Here is a 27,114-nt window from a genome sequence, read left to right as displayed (position 1 = left end):
GCCGGCGGGGGGTGCCATCTGCCAGCTATCTCCGCCCATACAGGCCAGAGCCAAGGTGCGCCATCCCTGCTTGTCCTTCAGTGTTCCCCGTGCATAAAAGGAGCAGCTAGGGCTTCCCTGGTGGCGCAGTGGTTGAGAGTCCGCCTGCCGATGCAGGGGACACGGGTTCGTGCCCCGGTCCAGGATGATCCCACATGCCACGGAGCGGCTGGGCCCGTAAGCCATGGCCGCTGAGCCTGCGCGTCCGGAGCCTGTGCTCTGCAGCGGGAGAGGCCACAACAGTGAGAGGCCCGCCTACCGCAAAAAAAAAAGAAAAAAAAGGAGCAGCTAAACTAGACATTTCCCAGCTTTCTTCCAGCCCTGGCTGGTGGCTTCTCAACTGCTTTAATGGGGCTTGCTGTGCCCCAGGCACTGTTCTGGGTACTTCCTGTGTATTAGCCCGCACACATCCACTAGGGATGCTCTTGAAGCAGAGAGGTTGCTTGTCCAAGGTCACGCAGCAGTCAGTGGTAGAGCTGGAGTTTGACCTGGGATGGTCTGCTCAGAGTTCGGGTCCTTGCTGCTGGCAGCAGGCCAGGTGCGCAGGGATGACTGGACAGGTGGGAAGAAGCTGGGGTGTGTCAGTGATAAACAGCCTCTCAAGTGAGCGGGCCTTTGGCCACCCAGTGGTGGATTCGTGCGTGAGCAGGGAGAGGTTTCTGAAGGGACACGTGAGATGAGAAGATTGTGAAACACGGAAGGAGAATTGTGTGGGTAAATTGTTCCAGTGTTAGGTTGTAAATGGCCTTCCATCACATGTTGCCATTGGAAGGGGACCTCTTCGTCGTGCCCAGACCTTGGGCTGTGCCAGGTCTAGTGGGCACCGAGAGCTGGGGAGGGCCGGGTCCAGGCTGCAGAAACTCAGGCTGCAGCGAGTGGCCCTCCTCGAGCGGCTGTCCTGCAGGCAGACACCGAGGACACAGCTGCCTGAGGCCCAGAAGAGCAGACTGGCCTTCTGTGGCGGCCGGGGGTCTGGGCAGCCCTGTAGGCCTGCTATGGTGCCGACGGAGAGGCCTCTGAGGTTCCCACTTCCGGAAGCCCCTGGCAGCTTCCCGCTGTGGTGTGGAGGTGGCTCCCCACTGGGCCTCATGGAGCCCATGGTCCAGTGGGAGATGGCCCGCGTGTGAGGATTTGAGAGGGGTGGGCACCAGGGTAGCCCCACAGGTCAGGGGGCCCAAGGAAGCCCAGGGCGGAGCCAGCACCTGTGGGGTGTCCAGGCAGGCATGGCTGCAGAGGCTCTGGGCCTGGGGTCTGCCGCTGCGCATGGGCAAGGAGGCCAGTGCGGGAGCCGAGTGAGCCGCAGGGGGAGGAGAGGGAGGCCTGGGCTTTGGGCTGTACTCACCAGGTTTGTGTCCTTTTGCACAAAGGCCTTCGGTCAGCTGATGCACAGATCCGGGTCACCGTTGATTGGAACATCCTCCCTGGTTTTCACGACTGACTTGTTCAGGAACCGCAGGTCTTTGTAGAAAGTCACCTGCTAGGGGAGAGGGCTGGCCTGGGAGACCCACCCAGAGGTTGGGTCTGTCTTGTCTGGAGGTCAAGCCTTTGCTGGTTGTTTGTGTCTGACCTGCTCCTTTGAGGCCGTGGGGACTGGCTCCCCTGAGTGTGTTTCTCCGGAGTCAGGAAGGGGCAGGGAGTCTGTCCTACACGCTGGGACGTTGGGTGTGAGGTTTTGATCCGGCTGTGGTCTGTGCTGCTGCTGGGAGGTCATGGCAAGGCTGGCCCCTCACCACTGGCTTCTTTTTTCCCTCTTCAAGGAAACTTCCGTTTGGCGGCTGCAGTCCCATCCGCCCCGTGTACCTTTCCTTGCGAGGCGATCCCCTCGGCTGCTGGACTCTGAGGCCCAAGCACACGTGCGTGGTGGTCGCAGGGCCGAGGCTCCTTCCTGTGCGCTGCTGGCACTCGTCGCCCCCGCTGGGCGATGACTCTGTGGTGGAGAAGTCCCTCCGGTCCCTAAAGGACAAGAACAAGAAGCTGGAGGAAGGAGGCCCCGTGTACAGCCCCCCCGCAGAGGCGGCCGTGAGAAAGCCCTTGGGGCAGCGGGTCCTGGATGAGCTGAAGCATTACTACCACGGCTTCCGCCTGCTCTGGATCGACGCCAAGATCGCAGCGCGCATGCTCTGGCGCATCCTGCACGGCCACAGCCTGACCCGCCGAGAGCGCAGGCAGGTAATGGGCGTGTGCCCTGCTGGGGTCCCCTGTCAGTCGCTTTAAGTGTCTAAAGTCACAGCAAGAGATTGTCCCGCAGTAGCTTTAGTTCTCACATGAGTCAGCTGAATGTTTCTTTCAGACGCCTCAGGGTTCCTGATTTTCCACTGGGACAGTGTGTGGCTGACGCAGCTCTGTAGAGGAGGTGCAGCCGTAACCACGTTGGTGGGCTCCCCGGGGCTCTGCCTGAAGTGTGCTCACGGCTCCTCCTTTGGAGTTTGTGGGGGTTTTTTGTTTGTTTGTTTTTTAATAAACTTATTTATTTATTTTTGGCTGCGTTGGGTCTCCATTGCTGCATGCAGGCTTTCTCTAGTTGCGGCGAGCGGGGGCTACTCTTCGTCGCGGTGCGCGGGCTTCTCATTGCGGTGGCTTCTCTTGTTGCGGAGCACGGGCTCTAGGCGTGTGGGATTCAGTAGTTGTGGCTCGCAGGCTCAGTAGTTGTGGCTTACAGACTCTAGAGCGCAGGCTCGGTAGTTGTGGCGCACGGGCTTAGTTGCTTCATGGCATGTGGGATCTTCCCGGACTGGGACTCGAACTCATGTCCCCTGCACTGACAGGCGGATTCTTAACCACTGCGCCACCAGGGAAGTCCTCCTTTGGAGCTTTAATTGCTTGCATAAGGTGTAGCATGTTGAAGGATTGACACCCGCACCATATAAGTGATTCTTTTAGAATGATTAAACTGCTAATCCATCCTTTTATGCCAAGTGCATTGTTGAAAGTTACCCCACAGTTTCTTTGAGTTGTCACAGACAAAGCTGTTGTTTCGTGACTTAGTTTCTGCCTTTGTTAAATTGCTCTCATCAGATCCTTGATCCTTCATGCTGTCAAACCTTCTGCTCCCTTGCAGTCTGGGGACCTGGCCTAGCAGCAGTGACACCCCAGTAGCAATGAGCACCCCTGACTCCCAGCCCTGGGCATCTAACCACCCCCGTGAAGAGGAACCGGGGCTGTTTGGAAGCATAACTGATCCAGGGCTGGGACAGCAGTGGTACTAGAATAACCTGTGTCAGAAAATAAGAAAAGGCTGGAAAATAAACAATGGGGGTGCTTCTGGGGATGGCCAGTGGGGGATAAAATGGGACTTTTTCCATTTCCCTCAGCAATAGTGTGTGGCTTCATGTTTTTTATGGTATTGTGAATGGAATTTTTTCATTGTGGTAAAGTACACAACCTAAAATTTACCCTTTTTAAGCATTCTAAGTATATAGGCTGTGGCATTAAGTACATTCACACTGTGGTAAAGTTGGTACCACCATCTGTCTCCAGAACTCTTCATCTCTTGTCATCTTCCTAAGCTGAAACTGCACCTGTTAAATAGCAGCTCCCCACCCCTTGGCCCCCAGCCCCCGGCATCCATCATCTACTCTCTGTTTCTCTTAATCTGAACCCTTCAGGGACCTCATATCAGTGGAATCACACAGGATCTGTCCTTTGTGACTGGCTGGTTTCACTGAGCAGAATGTCCTCAAGGTTCACCTTCGCCATAGCAGGTGTCAGAATCTCCTTCCTGTTTAAGGCTGAATGATATTCCATTGTGTGTATGGACCACAGTTTGTTTATCCATCATCCATATCCATGGACACTTGGGTTGCTTCCACATTCTGTCTGTTGTAGGTAAATAGAATTTTAAAACTTTCATTTTCCATTTGTTTATTGCTTGTATATAGAAATACAGTTGATTTTTATATATTGATCTTGTATCTTGCTGACTTACCAAACTCAGTTATTAGTTCTAGTATCTTTTTTGTAAATTCCATCAGACTTTGTATCAGGAACAGATTTTGGATTTTGTCAAGTGCTTTTTCTGCATCTATTTTTTTTACTATTTATTTTTAATTTTTTTGAATTATAGTTGATTTATGATATTGCGTTACAATGTACAGCAAAGTCATTCAATTATATATATTTTTTTCAGATTATTTTTCATGATACAGGTTATTATAAGATATTGAATATAGTTTGCTGTGCTATACAGTAAATTCTTGTTGTTTACCTTTTCTGTGTCTATTTAGATGGTCGTATGGTTTTTTCTTTTTCTAGTTTTATTAACTAAATGGTTGATATTGTCAGATTAAATAAAAAAGCAAGACTGAACTCTACAAGTAACACATCTAAATGTAAAGATACAAATAGGTTAAAAGTAAAAGAATGGAGAAAGGTAAGTGGTGCTAACACTAGTCCAGGAAAGCCAACGTTAATATCAGACAAAGTCGATGTTAGAGCCAGGATTACCAGGGCAGAAGAGGTCACTCATGGTGACGAGAGGGTCAGGTTGCCAAGAGGACACGATATTCCTAGACATTTATACGCTGGTAACAGAAGCTGGACGCTGGCTCTGTGTGTGGAAAATTTACAGAAAAAGCAAATTTGTAGAAACAAATCAAATCCCTGTTTGCCTAGACCCCAGAGTGGAAATGGAGGTTAACTGCAGATGGACACAGTGGGACTTTTTGTCACGATGAAAATGTTCTAAAACTGGATTTTAGAGATGGTTTCAGTCTATAAATTTACCAAAATTTATTGAATTAATACTTACAGTGAGTGAAGGTTATGGTACATAAATTAAACCTCGATAGAACTGCTAAAAATAATTTAATGGAGGAATGTCATAAAACATAGGCACCAACTTGAAGGGTCATATCTGGGATCATTTGAGCATAAAAATATAAATGATAATGAATTATAAGCAAATGAAAAACATGGGAATCCTTGAGTCCATTTTAATAATAAATAGAAGAATGAAGGTGCAAAGCGAGGTTGATAAATGGGAAGATGGGCTTGAGTTAGGAAATTGCTGTTTTGTGACCATCAGAGTAGAGGCTGGTTTGGGGGGAACCGTGATGAGTGTGCCTAGGGAGAGAGATGGGTGTTTATTTGCGTGCTCTCAGGGCGTTCCCTCACCAGTGGAGAGAACACCCTGTCCAGGTGATCACAGTGACCACTGTCACAGGGTAGGTGACGCCTGACCCCCGGGGAGGGCAACCATCATGGAAAGTGGTGCTCCAGCCAGAAACGAGGCCCTTAGTAGAAATGACATCACTCCTCCAAAGACAGTCTCGTCAGTCACGGTGGAAACACAGCTGGTGATGCGGGGAGTGTAGTCTTGGCTGCTGTGCACCCAGGCAGTTCCGAGTGGAAGGAGCATGTGCTAAGTAGGCACTGGTGCAGGGGGCAGGTGAGCTGCTGGAGACCTGGCAGTGATTGTCCACTGTTCTCAGGGATTGTCGATTATTTCAAGTCGCAAATTTCTTTAATGTCTTCATCAGTGGTTTGTTTACATCAGTGAGGCACTTGGATTTTTTCCCTGATCGTTGCTGTGTTACATAGTCCTAAATCTAACCGATTGTGTCAGGGAACACAAGAGAAGTGCCCCGCCAACAGTCGGCTCTCCTTTCCACAGAGCGTCTGGAGTGTGTGGTGTGGCCGCAGCCTTCCCCGGAGGCCCTCGCTGCTGCCAGCAGTGGCCAGTCCTCCGTCTGTCAGTCTTGTCCAGCTGTCTGCCAGGCCGGTGGGCACCTGGCAAATGCCCTGGGCGGCGGCTCACTGGCAGCATCCAGTGATGGGTGCCACTGCACGCAGGGAGGTAGCTTCCACCCAGCTTTTCTGAAGGCTGTTGTCACCTTGTGGTTTGGCCTCAGGGTGCCTCCGGAGCCCTGTCTGCTCCCTGCGAGGCGCCTGCTGTTGCTCCTGCGGACGACTGTGCAAGAAATGCTCCCCAGTCACCCTCTGGTCCCTCCACCCCTTTCCAGTTCCTCCGGATCTGTGCCGACCTCTTCCGCCTGGTGCCCTTCCTGGTCTTCGTGGTGGTGCCCTTCATGGAGTTCCTGCTTCCTGTTGCCGTAAAGCTCTTCCCCAACATGTTACCGTCCACGTTCGAGACCCAGTCCATCAAGGTGACCGGCTCGTTTTGACCCAGTTTGAAAGCAGTTACAAGGCTGCATTGTTTTATGACTGGCATTTCAGATGTTAGATGTTTTTAAATTTTATGTTTTCTTCATAATTCAGTCATGTTGTGCTATGATTATTTAATAGATGCTGGTTTCAGGTTTGCTTCTCTTTAAAATGTGTCTTAAATTCTAGTTTTTCTAGACCAGTGTTCCTTGAGCCACAGGTCGAGACCCATTTGTGGGGGATGAGACGGGTCTAGGGCAGGGTTGGCAGACTTACAGCCCACGGGCCATGCCAGCCCCGCCCATTTTGGTCAGTAAGGCCTTCTGGGGATGTGCATGCCTGTCATGTATGTATTGTCTTGTGGCCTTCGCGTTTCACATGGCTCAGCCCCCAGGGCCTAAAAGCTTTACAGGCCAGCTCTTTATGGAGTTTGCTGGCCCCTTCTCTGGCGGGGGTGGGGGGAGGGTCACACAAATTTTTTTTAATTGTGAAATAGAAAGTTTCCGAACACAGAGCTCACGGGTGGAGGAAGCACTGTTCAGGAGGCATCTGGCGGCGCTGGGTTGGGTGTACATGCACTTCGTGCTGGGGCTCGAAGCAGCTGCCGGACCAGCGCCGTCCAGGAAGCTGTGTGGGGTGGGAGCCCAGGAGTGCAGTGCCCTCTCTGACTTCGCAGGAAGAGAGGCTGAAGAAGCAGCTGCGGGTCAAGTTGGAACTGGCCAAGTTTCTTCAGGACACCATCGAGGAGATGGCCTTGAAGAACAAGGCAGCCAAGGGGAATGCCACCAAAGACTTCTCTGTGTTTTTCCAGAAGGTGCTGTGATGCATCGTCCGTTGAGGCCTTGCCCTGTTGGTCCCCAGTGCTGGTTAGCACCTCGGGGCTGCCCGCCTTATCTGGGGAGCATGCCTTGTCTCCTTTCTTCCCTCCTTTTTACTGTGCACGATGGGGGCGGGGCTCCTGGAGGTCAAGCCTGCTGTTCCGAGAACGTGAACTTACGTTCACAAGCTCTGGCCTGGGTCTCCAGACTTTGCAGCAGCCGTGGGGGAAGTAGAGTTTGCAGGAACCTAATACCCCACAGTTGTGACCAGCAGGGGGCTGGGCTGGGAAGGAGGGGCAGACTGCCCCATAGCCACGTCCACGGTGCGGGAGGAAGGCAAGGCTGCCCGCCAGCCCAGCATGGAGAGGCCCCGGCCTCCTCCTGGCCAGCCGCCTCGGCTCCGCTGGCATAGCAGACAAGGTCCAGGGACCGGATACCATCCCCTGCACGGACGCCTCGCTCGCAGGAGCCCAGCCAGGCAGCGCTCAGGGCTTTGGGTCACAGGGCCACTCCTGGTAGGAGATGTGAGCGGAGCTGAGGGAGGGTGTGGGTGACCCCTTCTGCTTTGTTTCCTGACTTGAGGCGTGTGACCCGAGGCCATGGGGGTGTAGGGGACACAGCCCACCCGTGGTGACCCTTAGCATGGCTCCCGCAGATCCGAGAGACGGGTGAGAGACCCAGCAACGAGGAAATCATGCGGTTTTCCAAACTGTTTGAGGACGAGCTGACCCTGGACAACCTCACGCGCCTGCAGCTGGTGGCGCTGTGCAAGCTGCTGGAGCTGCAGTCCATGGGCACCAACAACTTCCTGCGCTTCCAGCTCACCATGAGGCTGCGCTCCATCAAGGCTGACGACAAGGTGAGTGCCCACAGCCTGCTCGGGGCTCGTCTTTGTCTCCTGGGATGAGTGCTGGGATCGCGCCGTTTCCAGCGCCGTGACAGCACACCTTCCCGCGGTGGGACGTAGTCGCTGAAAAGGTGGAGTTTAAAGACAGCCTAATGTTTCATTATATGAACGTGTCCTAGTTTATTAACCGTCACTTTAGCTAATCTGCTACCCTAAAGAACCCTCTAATAAATACCTATTAACATGAATTTTGCCCTAGATCTTTGATAGGTCCTATAAAAATAGTGACCTAGAATTGCGGCTCCTGAGTAAAAAGGGCAGGAGGCCAAAAGCAAGTCCTGGCCCGTGACCAGATTGCTCTGGAGCTGTGCCGCCTGCCTGCCCCCATGCAGTGTGCACCCTGAGTGTGTGTGTCTCAAGAAGTCACAAAGTGTCCCTCGTTCTCCCTAGTGACGCTTCTTGCCTTGAAGTCTGCGGCGTCTGGTCTGCTGATAGCTGAGCCAGCTTGCCTCTGGGCTGATCTTCCCACTTGTTCCTTACAGGCTTCCTGAATCCTCTCGGCCTTGTGTTTTCTACTATTTTAATCTGCTCTGACGACCCTCTGTCTTATGGTTGGAGTATTTAGTCGGTACCCTTTCCTGTTTGTCCTGTGTGTTTTATGTTCCACTTAGTCTCCTTTCTTACCTTCTTTTGGATTAATCACATGTTTACTCTTCCATCCCCTCTCCATTAGCTTGCTCCTTATTTATTGTTTTAGCAGTTTCTCTAGAGTTTACAACGAGCTTCCTCGACACACAGGAGTCTAATGGGAGTGAGTGCTTTTCCTGCCACGCGCCAGGTCCCAGCTGCACTCGCCGTCCCCCGCCTCTGCGTTGCACACGCTTTTGCTCCTGAGTTGATGTGTGTGCAGAGCGTATTTACCCTCCTGACCCCCTTCCTTCCTTCCTGCATTTCCACCCAGACTGTTTCCTCCACTTGAGGAGTCCCCTCAGTTCCTGTTTGTATGGATTTGTCTGTATTAACCTTCCATTCTGCAGGGTATTGCTGGGTATAGGACTCCGGGCTTACAGTTCTCTTTTCTACATTTAAAGATGCCATTGAGTGCATGTCAGCTGGCAGGCCTATTATTGTTTCTTTGAAGATGTCCATCTTTCTCTGGCAGCATCCGAGATGTTTGGATTTTGTTACATCTTGTTTGGATTTTAGCAGCTATACAGTAACGTCTCTAGGCGTGTCTGTGTCTGTGCTTATCCTATTTCCTGGTTGTGGTGCTTCCATCGTTTCATTAAATACCACCCCCCACCCCCCCGACATGGTTTATGTTCCCCTTAGACCGCTCACGGTCCCTGCATCACATATGCTCTTCCTGTATTTTACATCCTTTTGTACATGTGGTTTACTTATCCTCTCTTCTTGGTCTGATCACTCTTAAACCCATCCTCCAAGATTTTCGTCTGCAGGTAAAACTGTCTCTCTTGTTCTCCAGAAGCAGATCATCACTGCATTTTGTAAGGATGAAGAGAGGTTGTCTCTCTGCTCTGCTGGAGAATTCGCAGTGCGGCTGCCCCTCCTCGGGAGAGGCAGCATGAAGGCAGGAGGCCTGGGTTGTGTCCTGGCCACTCACTAGCTTTGTGACCTTGAACAAGTCACCTCACTTCAGTGCTTCAGATTCCCATGAGGTGGGGCGGTGGCCGGATCTCTGCTGTTGAGAAGGTCGAGGGGGCATACTTTCCCCTGGACGTTAAATGGTAAAAAACATACATAAGAAGAATCTGAAAAGTGGGGAGAAGCCCCTGGGACCCCAGGAATGACACAGGAGGTCTTTGTGCCTCATAGATCCAGCCATGGGGCTGAAGAAGCCAGAATCGCCAACAAGGACAGACTTTAGAATCCCATCCTATGGTCAAAGGAAAGGAACGGGGCCACCTAGCAGGACAGAAGACTTAAGAGAGTGACAGCTCTGCTCCAGCCAGACACCACAGGAAACAGTGTCTCCCCAGCCCGACCCTCCCCGGACTCCCCCCGCTACACACACACACAGTGGCGGTGGGGCTGGGACCGCCACCCTCAGGCTGTAGCAGCTGGGATGGTAGGGGGAAGGCCCCGAGGAGCTGGCTCATTCATCCCTGGCCACCTGCCCCCTGTGGTGTCAGTAGAGACCAGCAGGTGGCCTGGCCTCCACCCGCACCTGACAGTTCCAAGACACTCTCCATACTTCCCTGCTGGAGTGGTGTCAGGAGGGGCCAGTAAGAGGTTCTCCTGCCCCTCCCAGCCAGGGAGGCATGCGGAGCCTAGCGGGGAGGCCAGACTCCACCCACCCCTCCCAGTAGACTCAGAAGTACCTCTCCCCCAGGCCTCAGTGGAGGCCAGATCTCACCTGTTCCAAAACGTACCCGGGATGTAATTTACAGTGACTGAGTGATGTCCCAGAGAGCTCAGGGCCGTTGGAAGGAACCTGTGCTCACACTTCCCCAGAAAAGGGGACCAGGAAGTGAGGGGAGGGAGGAATCGAGACTCAGCCTTCATCACTGGTGCAGCGGGAGTGGTCAACTGGAGACGTTTTTGACTGGGCAGGATGTGAAGCAGAGGTCAGAGTTTGTGGTTGGAGGATTTGAAATATGATTTTAGCACGCCCAGGAAAGCCAGGCTGCAGGGGAGATGTAAACAACTTTGTCCGTTAGTTTGGATCAGTAGATGCCAGATTGTCAATTACACAACCTGTAAACGTTGGGTAGTACACCCCCATGCCAGAGCACTGTCAAGAGGAAGCCAGTTAGGATAGAAGATTGAAGTGAGCTCCAGAATCTCATAGCATAATACCCAGAACGTCCAGCTTCAGTTGAAAATCACTCCTCACGCTGAGAACCAGGAGGACCCCAAAGTGAATGAAAAAAAGACAAGCAGTGGGTGCCAGTGCTGAGAGGACCGAGAAAATGGATCCTTCTGACCATTGGCCACTTCCCAGATTCAGTAAAAGGCAAACATCTGCAGATTTAAGAAACTGAGCGAACCTCAGGACAAACACAAAGAAGTCCACACAAAGACACATAGTCAAATGAACAAACGTGAAGGACAAAGAAATGATTTTGAGGGACTTCCCTGGTGGCGCAGTGGTTAAGAATCTGCCTGCCAGTGCAGGGGACACAGGTTCGGTCCCTGGTCCGGGAGGATCCCACATGGCGCAGAGCAGCTAAGCCCGTGCACCACAACTACTGAAGCCCTCGCGCCTAGAGCCCATGTTCCGTAACAAAAGAAGCCACTGCAGTGAGAAGCCCACACACCGCAACGAAGAGCAGCCCCTGCTCGCAGCAACTAGAGAAAGCCCGTGTGCAGCAATGAAGGCCCAACGCAGCCAAAGATAAAAATAAATAAATTTATTTTTTAAAAAAGAAGAAATAATTTTGAAAGCAATGAGAGAGAATGGCATCTTACCTGCAGGAAAAACAATTCAAATGACAGTGCATTTCTCATCAGAAACCATGGAGGCCAGAAGGAACTGGAAAGTATTTTTCGTGTGCTGAAAAAAAAGAACTCTGTCAATTCAATCCTAGATTCAGCAAAAATAAAAATTAAAGATAAAAACGAGGGAGAACTCAAAGACATTCTCAGATGAAGGAAAACTACGACAATTTGTCACCAGCAGAGCTGCCCTAGAGGAACCTTGGGGTGTTAGGAAGAAAGAACACGACAAGCACAAGGCTTTGCTTCTGCTCGTGTGTCTTCTAAGTAAAGTGAGATGGTGGAGGCAAAAATGGGGCACTGTGTGATGTGGCTCTGTGTCAGTAGGTGACATTAGGACGAGCTCGACAAGTGGGGGAGGATGAAGGGGGGAGGCCACCACGTTCCCTCCATGATGAGGTAGGTGTGTCATGTGATACCAGAGCAGCCCCTGAAGATGGACGCAGAGATGTGCTCAGAAGCGCAGGAGACAAGTGCAGATGGGATCCACGTGCCCCATGGGAAGATGGGGAAAGGAAACAAACAACCCAGGTGTCCTTCACGGGGCGAACGGTAAAACCAGGACGTTTGTACCATGCAGTGTACTCACTAAGGAAAAGGAGTGGATCATTACTACACACACTGCGTGGATCCTCAAGGAGTCCCAAAAGGCTACGCGCTGTGCAGTCCCATCCCTGTAACGCTCTTCAAGTGACAGAATCACAGGGATGAAGAGCAGATTGGTGGTTGGTTCCCAGGGGTCACGAGGGGGTGGGAGTGTCTGTGAAAGGGCGTCGTGAGGTCCTCGTGGGGACAGAGGTGTCTTCTGCCTGGACTGGCTTGGCATTACATCCCGGCGGTGGTTTGATACTGCACTTTGCAAGGTGTTAGCCACAGGGAGGAGCCGTGCGGCTGCACGTCCATCTACGGTTGTCTGAGAGTGGACGCAGGTAGCGGTCGTGTCCTCCTCGCAGGGTCACTGGGGGGTTTAAATGGGGGGAGCAGGTGGCACTGTTGCCCTTTGTTCCTCCTCTCCCCTCGTCCCTGCACGGTGCAGGACGGGAGAAGCGTGGGGTTCAGGCAGCAGGGCTGCTCCCTGGGCAGAGAGCGGGCCCTGAGTGGGTGTCTTCGCATCTAGGGGTGGGTCCCACGGGTGGGTCCCATGGGTCCCACCCTCTGTCAGATGGTCTGATCACTGCAAACCTGGAATCGGGGCCTTGGTAGTGGGGGTTTATCTTGTGTTTGGCAAAGCATAGTAGGAAGGTGGTTTCTTTTTTATATAAATGTATTTATTTTATTTATGTATTTTTGGCTGCATTGGGTCTTCATTGCTGCACGCGGACCCTCTCTATTTGCAGCGAGCGGGGGGTTGCAGAACATGGGCTCTAGGCGCGCAGGCCTCAGCAGCTGTAGCGCGCGGGCTCAGCCGTTGTCGCTCGCGGGCTCCAGAGCGCAGGCCCAGCAGCTGCGGCACACGGGCCCAGCTGCTCCGCGGCATGTGGGATCTTCCCAGACCAGGGCTCAAAGCCATGTCCCCTCCATTGGCAGGTGGGCTCTCAACCACTGCACCACCAGGGAAGCCCAGGAAGGTGGTTTCTAATCAGACACTTAGTTCCCAAGCATGCAAATGCAGACAGCACAGACCCATAGTGACCCTTCAGGAGGTAATTGGCTGGCTTCCTTTGACAGCTGATCGCTGAGGAGGGGGTGGACAGCCTCAACGTCAAGGAGCTACAGGCGGCGTGTCGGGCGCGAGGCATGCGGGCCCTGGGCGTCACGGAAGACCGTCTGCGGGACCAGCTGAAGCAGGTGCGTGCGGTGTGGTGGGGGCCCTTCCATCCCAGCAAGGGGTGGGAGGCTGCGCCGGCTCAGCTCCCACCTGGGCCTGGGCCTGTGTGCACTCCGCACACGGTGGCTGCCCGCCACTCCTGGGTGCCGCTCCGATCTCCCTTACCGGCTCTTGGTTGCTTTTGGTGTGCTTACTGTTCCCTCCGCCCAGTCTTCTGTGGACACACGAGGACGAGGTCAGCTTCCTTTGAAATTCCAGTACGACTCTCAACTGAGGCAAGGGGTGTTTGGGGAAGTAGGACCCAGGCCAGGCCGACCTTCGAAGCCCCTGCTCTTGGCAGCCTGGGTCTGAGTGACCCTGCCTTCTCCGGCCGCTCAGAGGGGCCCTCGGGCAGAAGCCAGGGGCCAGCTCTGCAGGGCCACAGGCCTGCCTCGCCGGCATGGGTCTGAGTGGATGCGACGATGGGTAGGCAACATTCACAGCAACTCGGCCTTCATATGAGAAGGAGCAGGGCGCCAGCTGGGCACCCACCTCGGGTTGTCTTCCCAGTGTAGACAAAGATCTGTTGACACCCGCTGCCCCCCTGCTGAGACAGACGGTGCTTAGTGGGCAGTACGTTCTTGTCCCTTGTCTTCACTAACCTTGTCTCTGACAGGGTCCCCTTGCAGACCCTCCTCTGTGTGGGGTGCCCTGGGTCCGCCTGGGCTGGAGCACACCTGGGGCACTCGAGTATGGGGCCCTGTGCCCGAGGGGTGTCAGGAATCGGGGTGTTTCGGTTTCCAAGGGCTCAGGTGTCTTCCTTCTCTCGTCGTTTAAGCTGTGCTCGGCATTTTCTCCCTGTTCTCTGAGAGTTCTTCTCGCCCCATCTTTTGTCCTGTGTCTACTTTGTGTCCAAGCATTGTTGGGGTCTCTTGTCAGTTTGAATATTGTCTGTGTCACTAAAATAGCCTCAAACAGTGCCCAGCTCATGGTAGCTGTGCAAACCTCAAACGCCGAATGAATTCACCAGTGCCACCTTTGGAGTTTCTGTGCCATTGTTAAGTGAAGAACTTTGGGAACAGGACCTGGCCGTCTCGCTCAGTGTTTTATGAGCCCTGCGGCCTTGCTGCGGGGGTGTCTCCTGCTCAATTGACTGAGGTGGGCAGTGGGCATTAGCACAGCAGCAAACAGGCCTTTCGGAGCTTGCGGTGTCTCTCTCGGGAGAACTCGCTTGGGGGACGTAGGGGTCCGCCCACTCAGGTGCCGCCGTGGCTGTTGCCACCAGTCTCCTCCTCCTCCCCTCCCCTACGCAAACCAGAACAGAGAGGAAAGTTCCAGGGCCAGAAGCCCTTGCCCAGGTCACGGGAGACGTGGGTGGGACGAGGCCGGCAGGTGAGTTTGGGTCTCCACCTCCCACTCCAGTGGCTGGAGCTGCACCTGCACCAGGAGATCCCGACGTCTCTGCTCGTCCTGTCCCGGGCCATGTACCTTCCTGACACCCTCTCACCCGCCGACCAGCTCAAGTCCACCCTGCAGACCCTTCCGGAGATTGTGGTGCGTGTTGCAAGGCCCCGTTTTGCTGCTCACTCTGCCGGAGGCCCTCTCCCTTCTGGGGGAGCCCCCGGACCCGCCGCTCGCCCCCTCCTTCCTTGTCTGTCCTCTGCACGCTGAGGGCCCTGCGGTGCATGCAGAAGGTGGCCCTTGGGGTCCTCAGGGCGTTCCTGCAGCCAGGGTTCCTGCTCCTCGGAGAGCAAACCCTGATAGCCACGACGCCCCGAGACCCGGGCCGGGCGCCGCGTGGGCTGCTCTGGCGGGGGCGCGCCTGCCCCGCTTCCAAGCGCACTCACGGGTGTCCCCTCCCTGAAGGCGAAGGAGGCCCAGGTGAAGGTGGCCGAGGTGGAGGGCGAGCAGGTGGACAACAAGGCGAAGCTGGAGGCCACGCTGCAGGAGGAGGCGGCCATCCGGCAGGAGCATCGCGAGAAAGAGCTACAGAGGCGGTCCCAGGCGGCGGTGAGCGGGCAGCGGGGCGGGGGACGGGCTGGGCCCGTGCGTGGGGTGGAGTGGGGGCACGGTGAGGCAGACGCACTCTTGCGGCTCGGGCGCCAGTCAGTGCAAGCGGCCAGCCCAGCCCTGGGGCCCTGAAGCTGAGGTTCAAGGCTGTGGCGACCTCACCGAGGCCTCCGGCGGCCCGTAGACGCTGGGGCATGGATGCAGGAGCTGCGTGACTGCGCTCATCACGCACTGGGCCCGCGTGGAGGGTCCTGCAGTGGAACCTGGCAGAGGCAGACCCCGCTGCCAGCCGGCTGGGCTCTGTACACCTTGCCCCTCGCTTGGCGGCCCTCTGGCCAGCGGCACGTCTGCCGGTGTGGATGCCTGGGAAGGCCACGGTCTGACGGGTGGTGCTGAGCTGGCAGCGGCCTTGCGTTTCAGAAGGAAGTGGAGCCTGAAGTGGTGGCAGAAGGTGCCCCTGGGAGGCTGGTGGTCGAGCCACAGCCGGAAGAGCCTGATGTGACCCTGCCGTCCGAGGCCCTGACGGACAGCGCGCCCGTCCTGGAGGGCTTGAAGGTAACGGCGCCTGCCTGGAGGGAGCGGTGTTGGAGCCGCGCCACAGGGCCAGCGAGCCCGCCTGCAGGGTGGGGGCTCCCGAGGAAGCGGGGCCGGGAGGCCTCAGCCTGGCTTTTCAGGGTGACGGTGGATGGTTGAGGGGTGAAGAGAGCGAGGCCGGGGAGGGTGAGGCGGCCCTGCCCTGGCTCCGGCCCCTGTGCTCTGTGTGGCAGGGCGCCCAGCGGGAAAGCCCCCCTTGCTGTCCCCTTCCCAGCTGCCCGGCGCAGGGGCCCCGACGTGCTGTGCGCGCTGGGGGTGCTCGCTTCTGGCAGCCTCCCCGTTGTGGTTGTAGCCCGTGTTCCTCATGAGACGCCTTCTGCCGGGGGAACCGCCAGGTGGCCCCTGGCACACAGAGCATGATGGGCAGAGCAGCTTCTGAAGGCGTGTTGAGGGGAGGAGGTGTTTACTAGACGGGCAGTGGCAGCGTCAGGCAGCTGGAGTAGGAGACAGAAACCAGGACGGCAGCTTTATGTCTGGGGATTCCCAGCTAGGTCCCGGGGTGGGGCGGGTGGGGGACCACTGCATTCAGAGGTCGGAGGGGGGACGAGGCCGTGGTGGGGGGTGCGTGTGATGTCGAGTGTGTTGATACCTGGGTGGAGGGGTGGGCCTCGTCACGTGTCCTGAGGGCCGGGTGGATGGGGACTGACCCCTGATGGGCCCCGCGGGGTCATTGGAGGTGGAGGGAAGGGCCCCACTGCAGGGCCTCAGGGAGGAGCCTCCTCCAGTCCTGTGCGTAGGAGGGGACCCTGAAGAGGGTGCAGGGCCAGGGTGGGGTGGTCAGGTTTCGGGGAGGAGCCAGGCTGTTCGTATGAGAAGAGAAGCATAAAGCATCAACACCGGGGGTCTTGGTGAAGGGAGCTGTGGGCTGCAGGGCTGGTGTGGTGTGGTGGACAGGGGCTGGCGTAGCCTGGGATAAGCCCGGTGAGCCTCTGTTCACCCGGTGATGGCCCAGGAGGCAGATGAAGATCCACACGCTCTTGTCACTGATAGGAGGCTGGGAGGAGGAGGGTCCCGGGAGCCTGGGCTGACCTAGGCTTGAAGGGTGACCCTGGGAAGGGTCAGGAACCGAGGTACCAGGATCATTTTGAAGGCAGTTTGGGGCTGAGGCCGGGAAGCTGAACAGAGGCGGGGCCTGGTCGGGCCCATGGAGCGTGGTCTGGGAGAAGGGATCACTCGTCAGCAGTAGGGCCAGGATGGTTGGCTGTCTCCATGGAAACAGATGCGTCCCATTTCCAGTGGATTCAAGACTTAGACGTGAAAGGACATTTAAACTCTCCGGAGAGCTTATGAGCTAAGGATCGCCAAGGATTTCTTAGCAAGGAGCACAAACCTTTAAAAACTTACACTGAAGAACCTTGGTTTGTTGGAAAGATGCCACAGAGAGTCGGGGCACCGCCGTTTCCTATTTGCAGCGCAAGCCTGGGTCTTATCGGTATTGACCATTTACTCGGACAGAGACCTGAATAGCTCTAGGAAATTGAGTCGGTAGCTGAAGAACCTCTCCACAGGGAAAGCCCCAGACCCACATGGCTTCAGGGGGGAAGTTGCTGGTGAGTCCAAACATGTAAAGAATAAACCCTTCCTGCGCTACACAAACCCTTGGCAGAAAGTTGAGAAGAGGATATTCTTAGATGAGCATCCCCTGATGCCAAAACCAGATGGATACGAGACAGCTACAGACCAGTATCTGTCCTGAACACAAGTGTGAAATTCTCAACAAGTTTCTAATAAGTGAAATGCAGCTGTTCTGTAGAAAGGATAATACGCTGTGACCTCGTGGGGTTTGTCCAAGGAATACAAAAAAATTAGTCAGTGTAACGAGCACATTAATAGCCTCAAGAGAAAAACCATGTATGATCATTTCAGTAGATGCACAAAAAGTGTTTGGCAGAATCCAGCATCTCTTCTCAGTTAAAAAGGTCTCTTAGCAAACCAGTGGGAGTGAACCTTCTCAACCCCACTTAAAGCAGCCAGAGTGGCACCTGTGGTCACAGGGTCCCTAACGGTGGCACAGGCGTCTGCTGTCACCACCAGTTCAGCATTGGACTGTGGGTCTGGCCAGGATGGTTAGAAAAAAACAAGTAAAATCACACAGAAGCGAAACTCTTTATTCACAGATGACGTGAGCACCTAAAAGGTCATTGTACTTCTTTGTACTAGTAATGAACAATCAAGTTGAAATTCTAAGAAGCATATCACACAATAGTATTCAGAAAGTGAACTACTTAGGGATAAATTTGAAAGTAGATACGAAGACCTGTACAGGATGCTGTAAAATGTTGCTGAGGTAGATTAAAGCAGTAAATAAATGGAGAGCTTCACTGCACTCGTGGATGTGAAGACTCGGTGTTGGTAGGATGTTAATTCTCCCCAGCCGATCTGTGGATTCAACACCATCAAAATCCCAGCAGGCTTTGTTGTTGACATTGACAAACTTACTCTAAAACATATATGGAAATTCAGAGGACCTAGAATAGCCACGACGACGGAGAGAAGCAGGTTTGGTGTATCTGCAGATGGAATCGTACATGGCAGTCAGAAGGAACACACCGTCACGTGGGTGAATCTCAGGTTGACGGAGCTCGAGCCGTGTGACACCGTTTTTCAGAATTCCAGCAAACGAGGCTGTCATGGCAGAAGGCAGGCCAGTCGGGGTGGGGACGTGGGCACGAGGAAACCTTCAGGGTGACGATACTTCTCTGTCGGGTGGTGGTGGCTCCGTGGGTATGCACGTCTGCCGGACACATTTGTACAGGTGCACTCAGGTGCAGGAGGCCCCTCGGAGAGTGAAGACCGTGACTGCACGTACCTGTCGCCTCTCCCAGAGCCCGAGACTGGCAAGCGCAGTGTGGACATGGGACACGGATAGAAAAGTGGCCAAGCCTTCGGGGGAAAGCCAGCTATTCCCCTTCATGTAGGGTTTCGGTTTGCTTGTTTATTTTCTTTCCAGGAAGAGGAAATAACTCAGGAGGAAATTGACATACTCAGTGACGCCTGCTCGAAACTGAAGGGGCAGAAGAAATCCCTGACGAAAGAGAAGGAGGAGCTGGAGCTGCTGAAGGAGGACGTCCAGGACTACAGCGAGGTGCGGCGAGGACGGCAGGGACGGTGGGGCGGCGGGGACGGGGCTGAGGCTACAGGCAGAGTAAACCCAGGCTGCATCGGCCCGGAGTATTCAGTGATGCCTCCATCAGATAAGGGATAAGCTGGCCAAATGGTCTTTGGAGAGAAAACTGAATTTAAGTAAATCTTATTCAGTAGCTTTTCTAGTCATCCCACTCTGTCACTTTCCCCTGGAATGCTGGCCATTCGCCCTTGTCGATGACACGCACATATCTTTTTAGTTTCTAAACACATGAAGGTATCAGATGAACAGTCTGGTCACTTGGTATATAAAATCTTATTTTTGTTCATGATTCCCCAAAAGAGACTTCTTTCTTACGTACTAGTTATTTATTTATTTATTTTAAGATTGGTAAAAATAACCTGTTATTTTCTGAACTTTGTCGTGGCAGCCCTCTTGTGTGGGTTCTCTAGTCCCCACCTCACCTCCCGTTCTTCCCTGTAACACTTGCTCATAGGGAAAACCACAAGTTGGAATTAAAGAAGGCACTCACCATTCCTGGATTCTTTCACTGTCAGGAAGAAAGTCGGGGTTCAGGACAGAGTTCATTTCCTTTGCTACAAAAGCAGTGCTTGAGTTTGCAAAGACAAGAACCAATTTGCATGATAGACAGCAGTAAGCCTGCTGCTTTGTGGCTCGGGTTAATGGGACTGCTCCGCCCACAGCCTAGACCTTTCCACCTTGATGATGGAGTCTGGGTTAATCCAGTTACTTCTGCAAGGTGAACTTAAGGTTTCTTTTTTAGTTTTAAGGCAGTCTTTTTACAAGCAAATAATTTTATTAGGACTTGCAGGAGATCAAGAAGGAACTTTCAAAGACTGGCAAAGAAATCTACGTGGAAGAGTCTAAAGCCAGCAAGAGGCTGACGAAGCGGGTACAGCAGATGATCGGGCAGATCGACAACCTGCTCACGCAGCTGGAGGCCGATCAGAAGGCTGGCAAGCTGGGCCTGGCCGCCGAGGGCTCGCCTGCAGGGTGAGTGTGCAACGCGGCTGCCAGGGGCCTGGAGCCCGGGAGGCCCAGGGCCTTTCTGACCAGAGCGCGTTTCTCAGCTTTGGTGACCAACTGCCCCGCCCCTCTGACCTAGCGGCTGCAACCAGAACCCAGGTGTCTCCAGTTCTCCACGACACTGTCACTGAAGTGGCCCCAAGTTGGGTCTTCCCTGCACGCGCACGTGCTCACACACATAAGCGCACGCACACACGGTGCAGCGCTGTCAGCCCACGTCTGGAGGACCTTGGCTGCAGCTGCCTGCTCTCCCTGTGTCCACTGCCCCCCCGCCCCAGCTCTCTCCAGGCTGTTGTCACTGGTCCTTTCAGAGTGTCCTTCGGATCACAGCTCCCTTGGGAACCGCCAGCTTCTCCCTGTCCCTTCTCCCCTCCCTCCAGCCTCCTCCCTCTTCCTGAACCCCTACACACAGGCAACTCAATAATGACCCCCTGCACGGGGGCCGGCTCTGCACTGGTGTATCCCACATGCCTGGGCCAGCGGCCAGCGGGGGCCAGCATCGTGTGAGTGGCTGCCGGATGCTTGGCGCTCCCGTGGGTCAGGCACCACACCACGAGTGCCCACATCTCCAGGGGGCAGGCAGGCAGGCTGGCTGCAGGGCCCCTGCTGTTCTCAGGTCAGCGGCCCTTACCCCCGGGCAAGGCCAGTGTCCCCTCTTGGATCGACCTGCTGTGCTGTGTGGGCCCACCTGCCCTCACTGGTCGGAGGGCAGTGTGGCCATACTCAGCTCCTCCCACCCTGACCAGGGCGCAGGCAGGCCTGCGGGACCCACTGGAGAGGCTGGGCTTGCTGGGCGGCTGCGTATGCACAGGAGACCCTGGACGGGGCGGTGGTTTCTGTTTCTGTGTCCAAGTTGGCTGGGTGTTCCCAGAGGACGGGGCGAGGGAGCTCTGGAGGGAGGGGCTGTCTGGGGCAGGTCTGACCCACGGGGCCCCAGTGAGGATGTAGGGAGTGCCAGCTGTGCCGCATGCGGGCTGTGTCCCCCAGGGAGACCGTCATCAGCGTTGCTGAGCTCATCAGTGCCATGAAGCAAATCAAGCACATTCCCGAAAACAAGCTCATCAGTTTGGCCTCAGCACTGGACGAAAATAAGGATGGCAAGGTCAACATCGACGACCTTGTCAAGGTGGGTCGTGGGGGTCTTGCTGGGAGCCTTTTCCACCTGTGCGTCCACCCGAGAGGCCCCTGGGGCTGGTCTCGCCCTCACCACAAACACAGAGTGGAGTCAGGGCAGTGAGGCCATCCTTCCGGAGCAGGCCACCTGCTCTTGCCTGGATGCCTGGCCTCCCCGGGCCCAGCCCTGGCCGGGTCTGTGGAGCACGGTCTTGGGGTGGCTGGGCCGTGGCAGCCTGGAGGGGACGCGTGTGGTCCTCGGGGCTGGGCCTTGGGACCCCTGGGGGCCGCCGGAGGCCTGAGAGGGCGCCGGGAGCTTGGGCAGCCCAGGAGACCTGCACGGGGCTCCGCCTTCACAAGGACGGCTGTGGGCTCTGGCGTTCCTGTGGAGAGCACGCCTTCGCCAGCGGCTCTCATGGCTCCAGGGTCTGTCCAGCCCGTCGGGGACTTTCCACTCAAACGTCTACCCAGAATGTCAGCGGACGTCACTTTGGTCGGGAGCACGGCCTTTCCCGTTCGTGGGCCGAGCGCCATCACCCTAGCGGCAGCAGTGGCTGGGCGGGGCCCATCGTCTGGGGCCCCTCCTTGGTGCTCACGGCGCTTTGCCCGAGCAGGGCCCGGCCCGGCAGCCTCTCTATGTCGTCCATCCCACCTTCCTGCAGCCCTGGGACCTGAGGGAGGCACAGCTGGCGCCCTCGCCTGGGCCCGTGGACTGTGGGCCTCTGGCTCTCTGAGCCCCTCTCCCTGGCGGCTCATAGCCTGGTCTGGGGCTGTGGAGCCTGTTGGCTCCGTGTGGGTGGGGGTCTGGCCCTCAGAAGACCGGGGCAGGTGGAGGACCCAGGGCCCCCGGCGGGACAGCGTGGCATACAGGTGCCAAAGGCCATCCCAGCCTGGTGGCCGTGTGCCATCTGCCCTCCATGTCCTGAGGGGAGATTTCATGCTGTGAAGGGGCAGAGCCACCTCTGAGGCCCTTGTCCCTTCCCGTGTGTGCAGGTGATCGAGCTGGTGGACAAAGAAGACATTCACATCTCCACCAGCCAGGTGGCTGAGATTGTGGCCATGCTGGAGAAGGAGGAGAAGGTGGAGGAGAGGGAGAAGGCCAAGGAGAAAGCTGAGAAGGAGGCCGAGAAGGAGGCCGAGAAGGAGGCCGCAGAAGTGAAGAGTTAGGGGCCGCCCGGCTCTTAGGTGCCTTGGTGGCCCTTCGTGCGTCTGCCGCAGCGGTCCTAACGTGACGGTGATTGCTTTGAAGTGATTCTTAGAGACATCTAATATTTTGTCTGGAATAAATCAGAAACTTCATAATCAGTGATTTTTAATTTTCATCATTCCACGAAGATTCAGTCAGTCTGGAATCCCTGAACCCTCCAGGGAGTCTGCTCCGGACTCACGCGGTGGCCAGTGCTGTTGTGGTCCCAGCTGGGGCAGGCAAGCGTGCGGCCTGCCGGCAGTGGGGGCTCGTGGCCCTCCACAGCCCCCTGGGCTCCTGAAGCGGCTCGGGCCTCCCCGCATGTCCCCTGGTGGTGTCTGCTGCGGGAGGAGTGAGGACCGGCCGCGTGGACTCCCTGTGCCCGTGGAGCCCCAGGCGTGGGATTGGAGTCATGCAGACACAGCCGCCTCGGCCTGGAGAAGACGCTTCGTGAGTCGTGGGCTTGGATTCCCACAGATCAGTGTGAATAGGAGCCACTCGTGCGCGCTCCCAGGCTCACACCTGTAGCGAGTGAGTGAACACACCCGTCGTCTCCGTGGCCTCTGGAGGGCTGCGTTCTTTGACGGGACGTCAGGTCTCCTGCAAGTTCGCTCTGATGTGTGTATCCGAGCTCGCTCTTGAGTTCTCTTTGATTCTTACCTAACCCTGACCACTTAACTGGTACAGAATTTCCTCACATGACAGTCTGCCCACCTGAGTAAATCCAACGTAAATTATGCCAGGAGAGGTGCTAATGAAGCCCTGGAAAATGAAGCGTCTCATGTGCAGTAATTTGTTGTGCTTTTAGAAAGTTTCCTCATTTGGGGTGTTAGCGCCTCACCGCCCCCGTGGGTGTTCAGAGTGGGTTTCGCCGCGTGTCCGGTGACGGGTCCACAACCGGCAGCTCGGGGAGGCCGGTGCTCCATGGCGGGAGTGGGGGGGCGCTGGGCGGCCTGCGGCCCCAGCTCTGGCTGCTCCCGCGAAGGCTGGGTCAGGTACGGCAGGAACATTCTTTGGGGGAAAACAAACACAGGAATCAGAATACGTGGGCCTAGAGTGGCCAGATGAGCTGAGGGAGGACGACGATGAGATGATAGCTTCCAAGTTACTTGAAACTTTGTACCCAGCCGCTAAAGAAGAAACTAGACAAAATAAGATTCTATATTCTCAGATGTAAACCTTCATAAAGGGACAGTGGGTTCTAAAGGGTTCCTAGTTCAGTTATTCCAGAGGCACGTTCCCCATGCTTAATTGATATTTATGAGTTATCTCACACGTGTTTTAGTGGCCTGGTTTTCCGCTGCGAAAGCGTGATTGCTTGTGAACTTCGTGGTAACCTGCGTGCGCACCCAGGGCGTCCCCGTCGCTGCCGTCGCACACCCACCCCGCCCCCTGCCCTCCTGGATCGTGCGTGTCTGCGCTCCCGGTGCAGCGGGACCCTTCGCTGGTGTTTGTACCATGGGCCACGGTCTGCTGCAGGCTTCCCCCTTCACGTTGCTTGTTTTTACTGTCCTGAACTTTATTTATTGCTGCTGACAGGGGTGCCGGGTGCAGGTGTACGGAACGCGGCTCTGGGAACGAGAGTCTTGTGTGACGAGCGAGGCGTCAGGGCCGCCGTCGATGCGGAATGGGAATTCTTCCTTTGCTCCACCTAAACACCCGTTTTTTCATTAGGGATTCAGGAAATTGGCACGTGGCTTCCAGAGTTGCTTTGGAATATCAAAATCCAGACTTTAAAAAGGAAGGGCACCTCGTAATTTGCAAAGAAGAACCTCCAGGCAGTGATCCTCACAGCCGGCCCTGGGCCGCTGGCGGCTCTGTCTCCGTGTCCGCCAGGGGCCCAGGGCCGGCTTTGCCTGAGGGCCGCCTCCTCGGGCTGTGTGTAAACACCTTTTTTAGAAATAGTGTTTTTATTAAAATATCAAATTCGTGTTCCTGTAACAGCTCAAAACAAGATTTGTGAACCATGTGGCCCACTGGCAGGGCGGGAAATGGCAGAGCTGTCTGAGCGTCTGATCCCAGCCTCGCGGCAGGAGAGTGTGACGAGAGGGCCTCCCAGCACTCTGGCCCTGGCCTCTGGTGTCCCCTTGTGCTGTGACCACGTGCCCTGCCCGTCCCCTCCAACTGTGCTGGTGACTAGGCACTCGGGTTGATGTAAAGAGAAGGTTGAATAAAGCGCTGTCTTGATGGCCTGTCTGCCCTGTGATGGTCTGTCTGTCAGGTCGGCAAGGCAGCCACTGCCTGACCAGGTTCTCCTCTCCCCGACCCTCAGTGGCCCCAGGGTGGGGGTGGTCCCTGGTGGGCAGGACTGGGACCCTGGCCAGCCCTAGGGGGTGGAATTCTGTTCTAACAGACTGAGGGACCCTGGGATCAGGGACAGCACTGCCTAAGGGCTGTGCCCTCCACTGTCTGAGGGGGCCCTGAGGAACTGCAGTCTCCCTGACACCAGGGCAGGGCCTAGAGAGCTGATGGGGTGTGCGGACCAGGGGCCAGCCCGCAGCGCCCCCTCCTCGCCCACTGCCTCCCCAGCCCTCATCTCTGGGCTCTGGGGGCGGGGGGGGCCCTACCTGGGGCAGAGAGCTGAGGCCCAGATGGGAGGGCCGCCAGGCAGAGGGTCCAAGCAGCAGGACAGGCACAGCGTCCTACCTCCCCATCCTCCCAGCATGGACCACCCCCCGTGAGCTGGGATGTCCAGCCTGTCTCAGGCGGCCTCACCCCTGCACCGGCCCCAGGTCCCGTGGGGGTTCCTTCTGCCCTCGCTGAGCCCCGACGCCCTGCCCAGGGACGTCCTCACCTGCACCCCATCTCTCCCTGAGCCTGGCCTTGGCCACAGTCTGCGGGCTCGCACGTGGGTCGTGACCTGTGTGGAAGGGAGATCGTTCCTGGGGGTGCAGGCACGGGCAGGGGGCTGCTGGGCCTCAGTGGCTCCTGTCCAGGTTCATCTCACCCCCGGCAGGCACCCAGTCCCCTCATGCTGAGGACTGAATATGTCCACTGTACTTGGACCCTCCTCAGGCCGGGCCCCGGGAGAAGGTGGCCGGGGTCGGGGCCGTGCGAGTCTTCAGGTACAAGCCGGTGCCCCAGGATTCGAGGCTTCTCACTTCTGTGGTTCAGAAGGTCACATCGAGGGTCACCAAGGGCTCTGGCAAGGCTGACCCGGGGCGGGGGCGGGCGAGGGGGCTATATATAGTCCAGGGACACCACAGCCAACCTAAAGGGACACTTCCGGCCAAAGCGAGGACAGAATGGTAGCAAAAAAAGACAAAATCGATCATAAACAAAAATCCACACACCCCGCTGATCCTCAGGAAAGTCTTTCCCTGCTGATGGAGATTCCTAAACAGCGAGAACAGGTGACAGGAAAGAATTGGGGACTACCCTGTTTTCTCAGGAGGAAATAGAGCCCATCCCAGGAAGCTCTTCAGGGAGAATTCCAGCTGGTGGACAGACGGGAGAAACGCTGGAACCCACCCGGATGGCTGCCCTGGGGTCACGGGGGCGGGGAGCTGGGTGTGCGGGGCCACTGGCTGTGTGCCCCAGGCACTGCCCCAGACACCCAGCCGGGGAAGTCTGATGACCCCACAGGAGCCACCAGCATGTCCATGGCCGTCCCCCTCCAAAAGCCACACGCAGGGGGAGGAGGGACAGCCAGATGGGGTCCTGATTTAAAACCTGTGTCAACTGTGGTGGGGGGGAGACTGGGGACGGTCCGTTCCGGGTGGTGGCACGTGTGTTTTACACGTGGTGATGTGCCCCCCTGAAGACCATGGGGCCGAGAGGTAGATAGCTGCGTCAGAGTGTATTCAGGCACCCGCCTGGGGAAGAGGAGGACGAGAGGTCGCTGTCCAGCCTGGCGACACTACAGGGTGGGAACAAGATTCCGGAGGCCAGGGGGCCGGGACGGAGGTGCAGACGCACACACCAGGTGAGTCACCCCAGGCCGCGAGGGGAAGGCAGAGGGCAAGGCCGGACCTAGAGGTCCGAGAATGGGGGCTCCGGACCCTCTGAGGGCGGGCGGAGTGTTGGCGCCTTGCTCCCTAAGCCCCGCAGCAGCCCGCCCCCGGGCCTGGGCCGGACCCCACCGGCTGGGGGGCTCTGAGAAGACACCGGCCGCGGGTAGAGGCGGGGCCGAGGTGAGGGGCGGGGCCAGGCGGGCGAGGGGCGGGGCAGTGGTGAGGAGGGGCGGGGCAGTGGTGAGGAGGGGCGGGGCAGTGGTGAGGAGGGGCGGGGCAGTGGTGAGGAGGGGCGGGGCCGGGTGGGTGAGGGGCGGGGCGGGGAGGTTCCGGGGAGAGCTGAGCAGCTCCGCTGTCGGGCGTCCCAGCCTGCCCCCCTGGGCCCGTCCCTCTCAGGCCAGCGCCCCTCCCCGGGTCTCCGACCGGTGTCCCGGAAAGCCGTGCCTCGCCCGCAGCCAGTCCCCTTGGTGTGCAGAGCGCGCACCCGGAGCCCCGCCGGGTCCAGGCAGGAGAGAGGCCGGGGGCAGAGCTGGGGCTCGGCCCGGCCAGCGGTAGAGGGCCCCGCACCACGCCCGCACTGCGCCTGCCTCGCCGCCTCCCCGCCTCGCCGCCTCCCAGCCTTGGCCTCCCTCCAGGCTCTGGCCTTCGCTGGCCTCCTTGCCATCCCCTTCACTATCGCCGCGTGTCTCCGGAGCGCTGGACACAAACACGGGGTCTCTGGCAGGCTGGAGGGGCTTGGGGACCGGGAGTGCTTTCCCGAGTCCGGTCAGGTATTGGGCGGCATCGTTATCCAGAGCCAAGCTCCTAGCAACCTCTCCTGCTCTCCAGAAAGAGGCCCCAGAAACCCCCTCAGTTGGAAGGTGAGTTGGACACAGCAATAAGGGGAGCGAGTTTCTTCGAAGCCAGAGTAAAATTTCACACCGTCCAAGACCGTGAGGCACGAGGGACAGAGGGAGGGGCACCAGGTGGCAAAGCAGGGGCTGGGTGGGGAGGGACAGCCAGCCCTGGGCAGCGCTGGGTCCCAGGGAGGACGTGAGTCTGCATAGCCACCTGTCCCTGAATCCACCCTAGTCCCCCACTTGGCCTGGGCACTGTTGCCTCCTCCACGAAGCCT

At 56.7% G+C, this 27,114-nt stretch overlaps 1 protein-coding gene across 1 annotated transcript in view; it reads left to right on the top strand.

The window, feature by feature from the left end:
- LETM1 (leucine zipper and EF-hand containing transmembrane protein 1) overlaps positions 1–22,166 on the top strand; it is a gene marked incomplete at its 5' end in the record, with an annotated part of 30,485 nt that extends 8,319 nt beyond the window's left edge. Inside the window, 12 exons of the mRNA XM_079717204.1 lie at positions 1,797–2,208; positions 6,000–6,143; positions 6,818–6,955; positions 7,615–7,818; positions 12,934–13,053; positions 14,435–14,566; positions 14,879–15,022; positions 15,443–15,577; positions 18,567–18,701; positions 19,525–19,715; positions 20,736–20,874; positions 21,855–22,166. Coding sequence (XP_079573330.1) covers positions 1,797–2,208; positions 6,000–6,143; positions 6,818–6,955; positions 7,615–7,818; positions 12,934–13,053; positions 14,435–14,566; positions 14,879–15,022; positions 15,443–15,577; positions 18,567–18,701; positions 19,525–19,715; positions 20,736–20,874; positions 21,855–22,028 — 2,068 coding nt within the window. The 3' untranslated portion in view covers positions 22,029–22,166. The remainder of the gene's footprint in view (positions 1–1,796; positions 2,209–5,999; positions 6,144–6,817; positions 6,956–7,614; positions 7,819–12,933; positions 13,054–14,434; positions 14,567–14,878; positions 15,023–15,442; positions 15,578–18,566; positions 18,702–19,524; positions 19,716–20,735; positions 20,875–21,854) is intronic.
- Between the last annotated feature and the right edge of the window lie 4,948 nt (positions 22,167–27,114).

The sequence above is a fragment of the Hyperoodon ampullatus genome (assembly GCF_949752795.1).
Source record: "Hyperoodon ampullatus genome assembly, chromosome: 1".
Lineage (NCBI taxonomy): Eukaryota > Metazoa > Chordata > Mammalia > Artiodactyla > Ziphiidae > Hyperoodon > Hyperoodon ampullatus.
The sequence above is the reverse complement of the archived record's forward strand: the minus strand, read 5'-3'. Positions and strand labels throughout refer to the sequence as shown.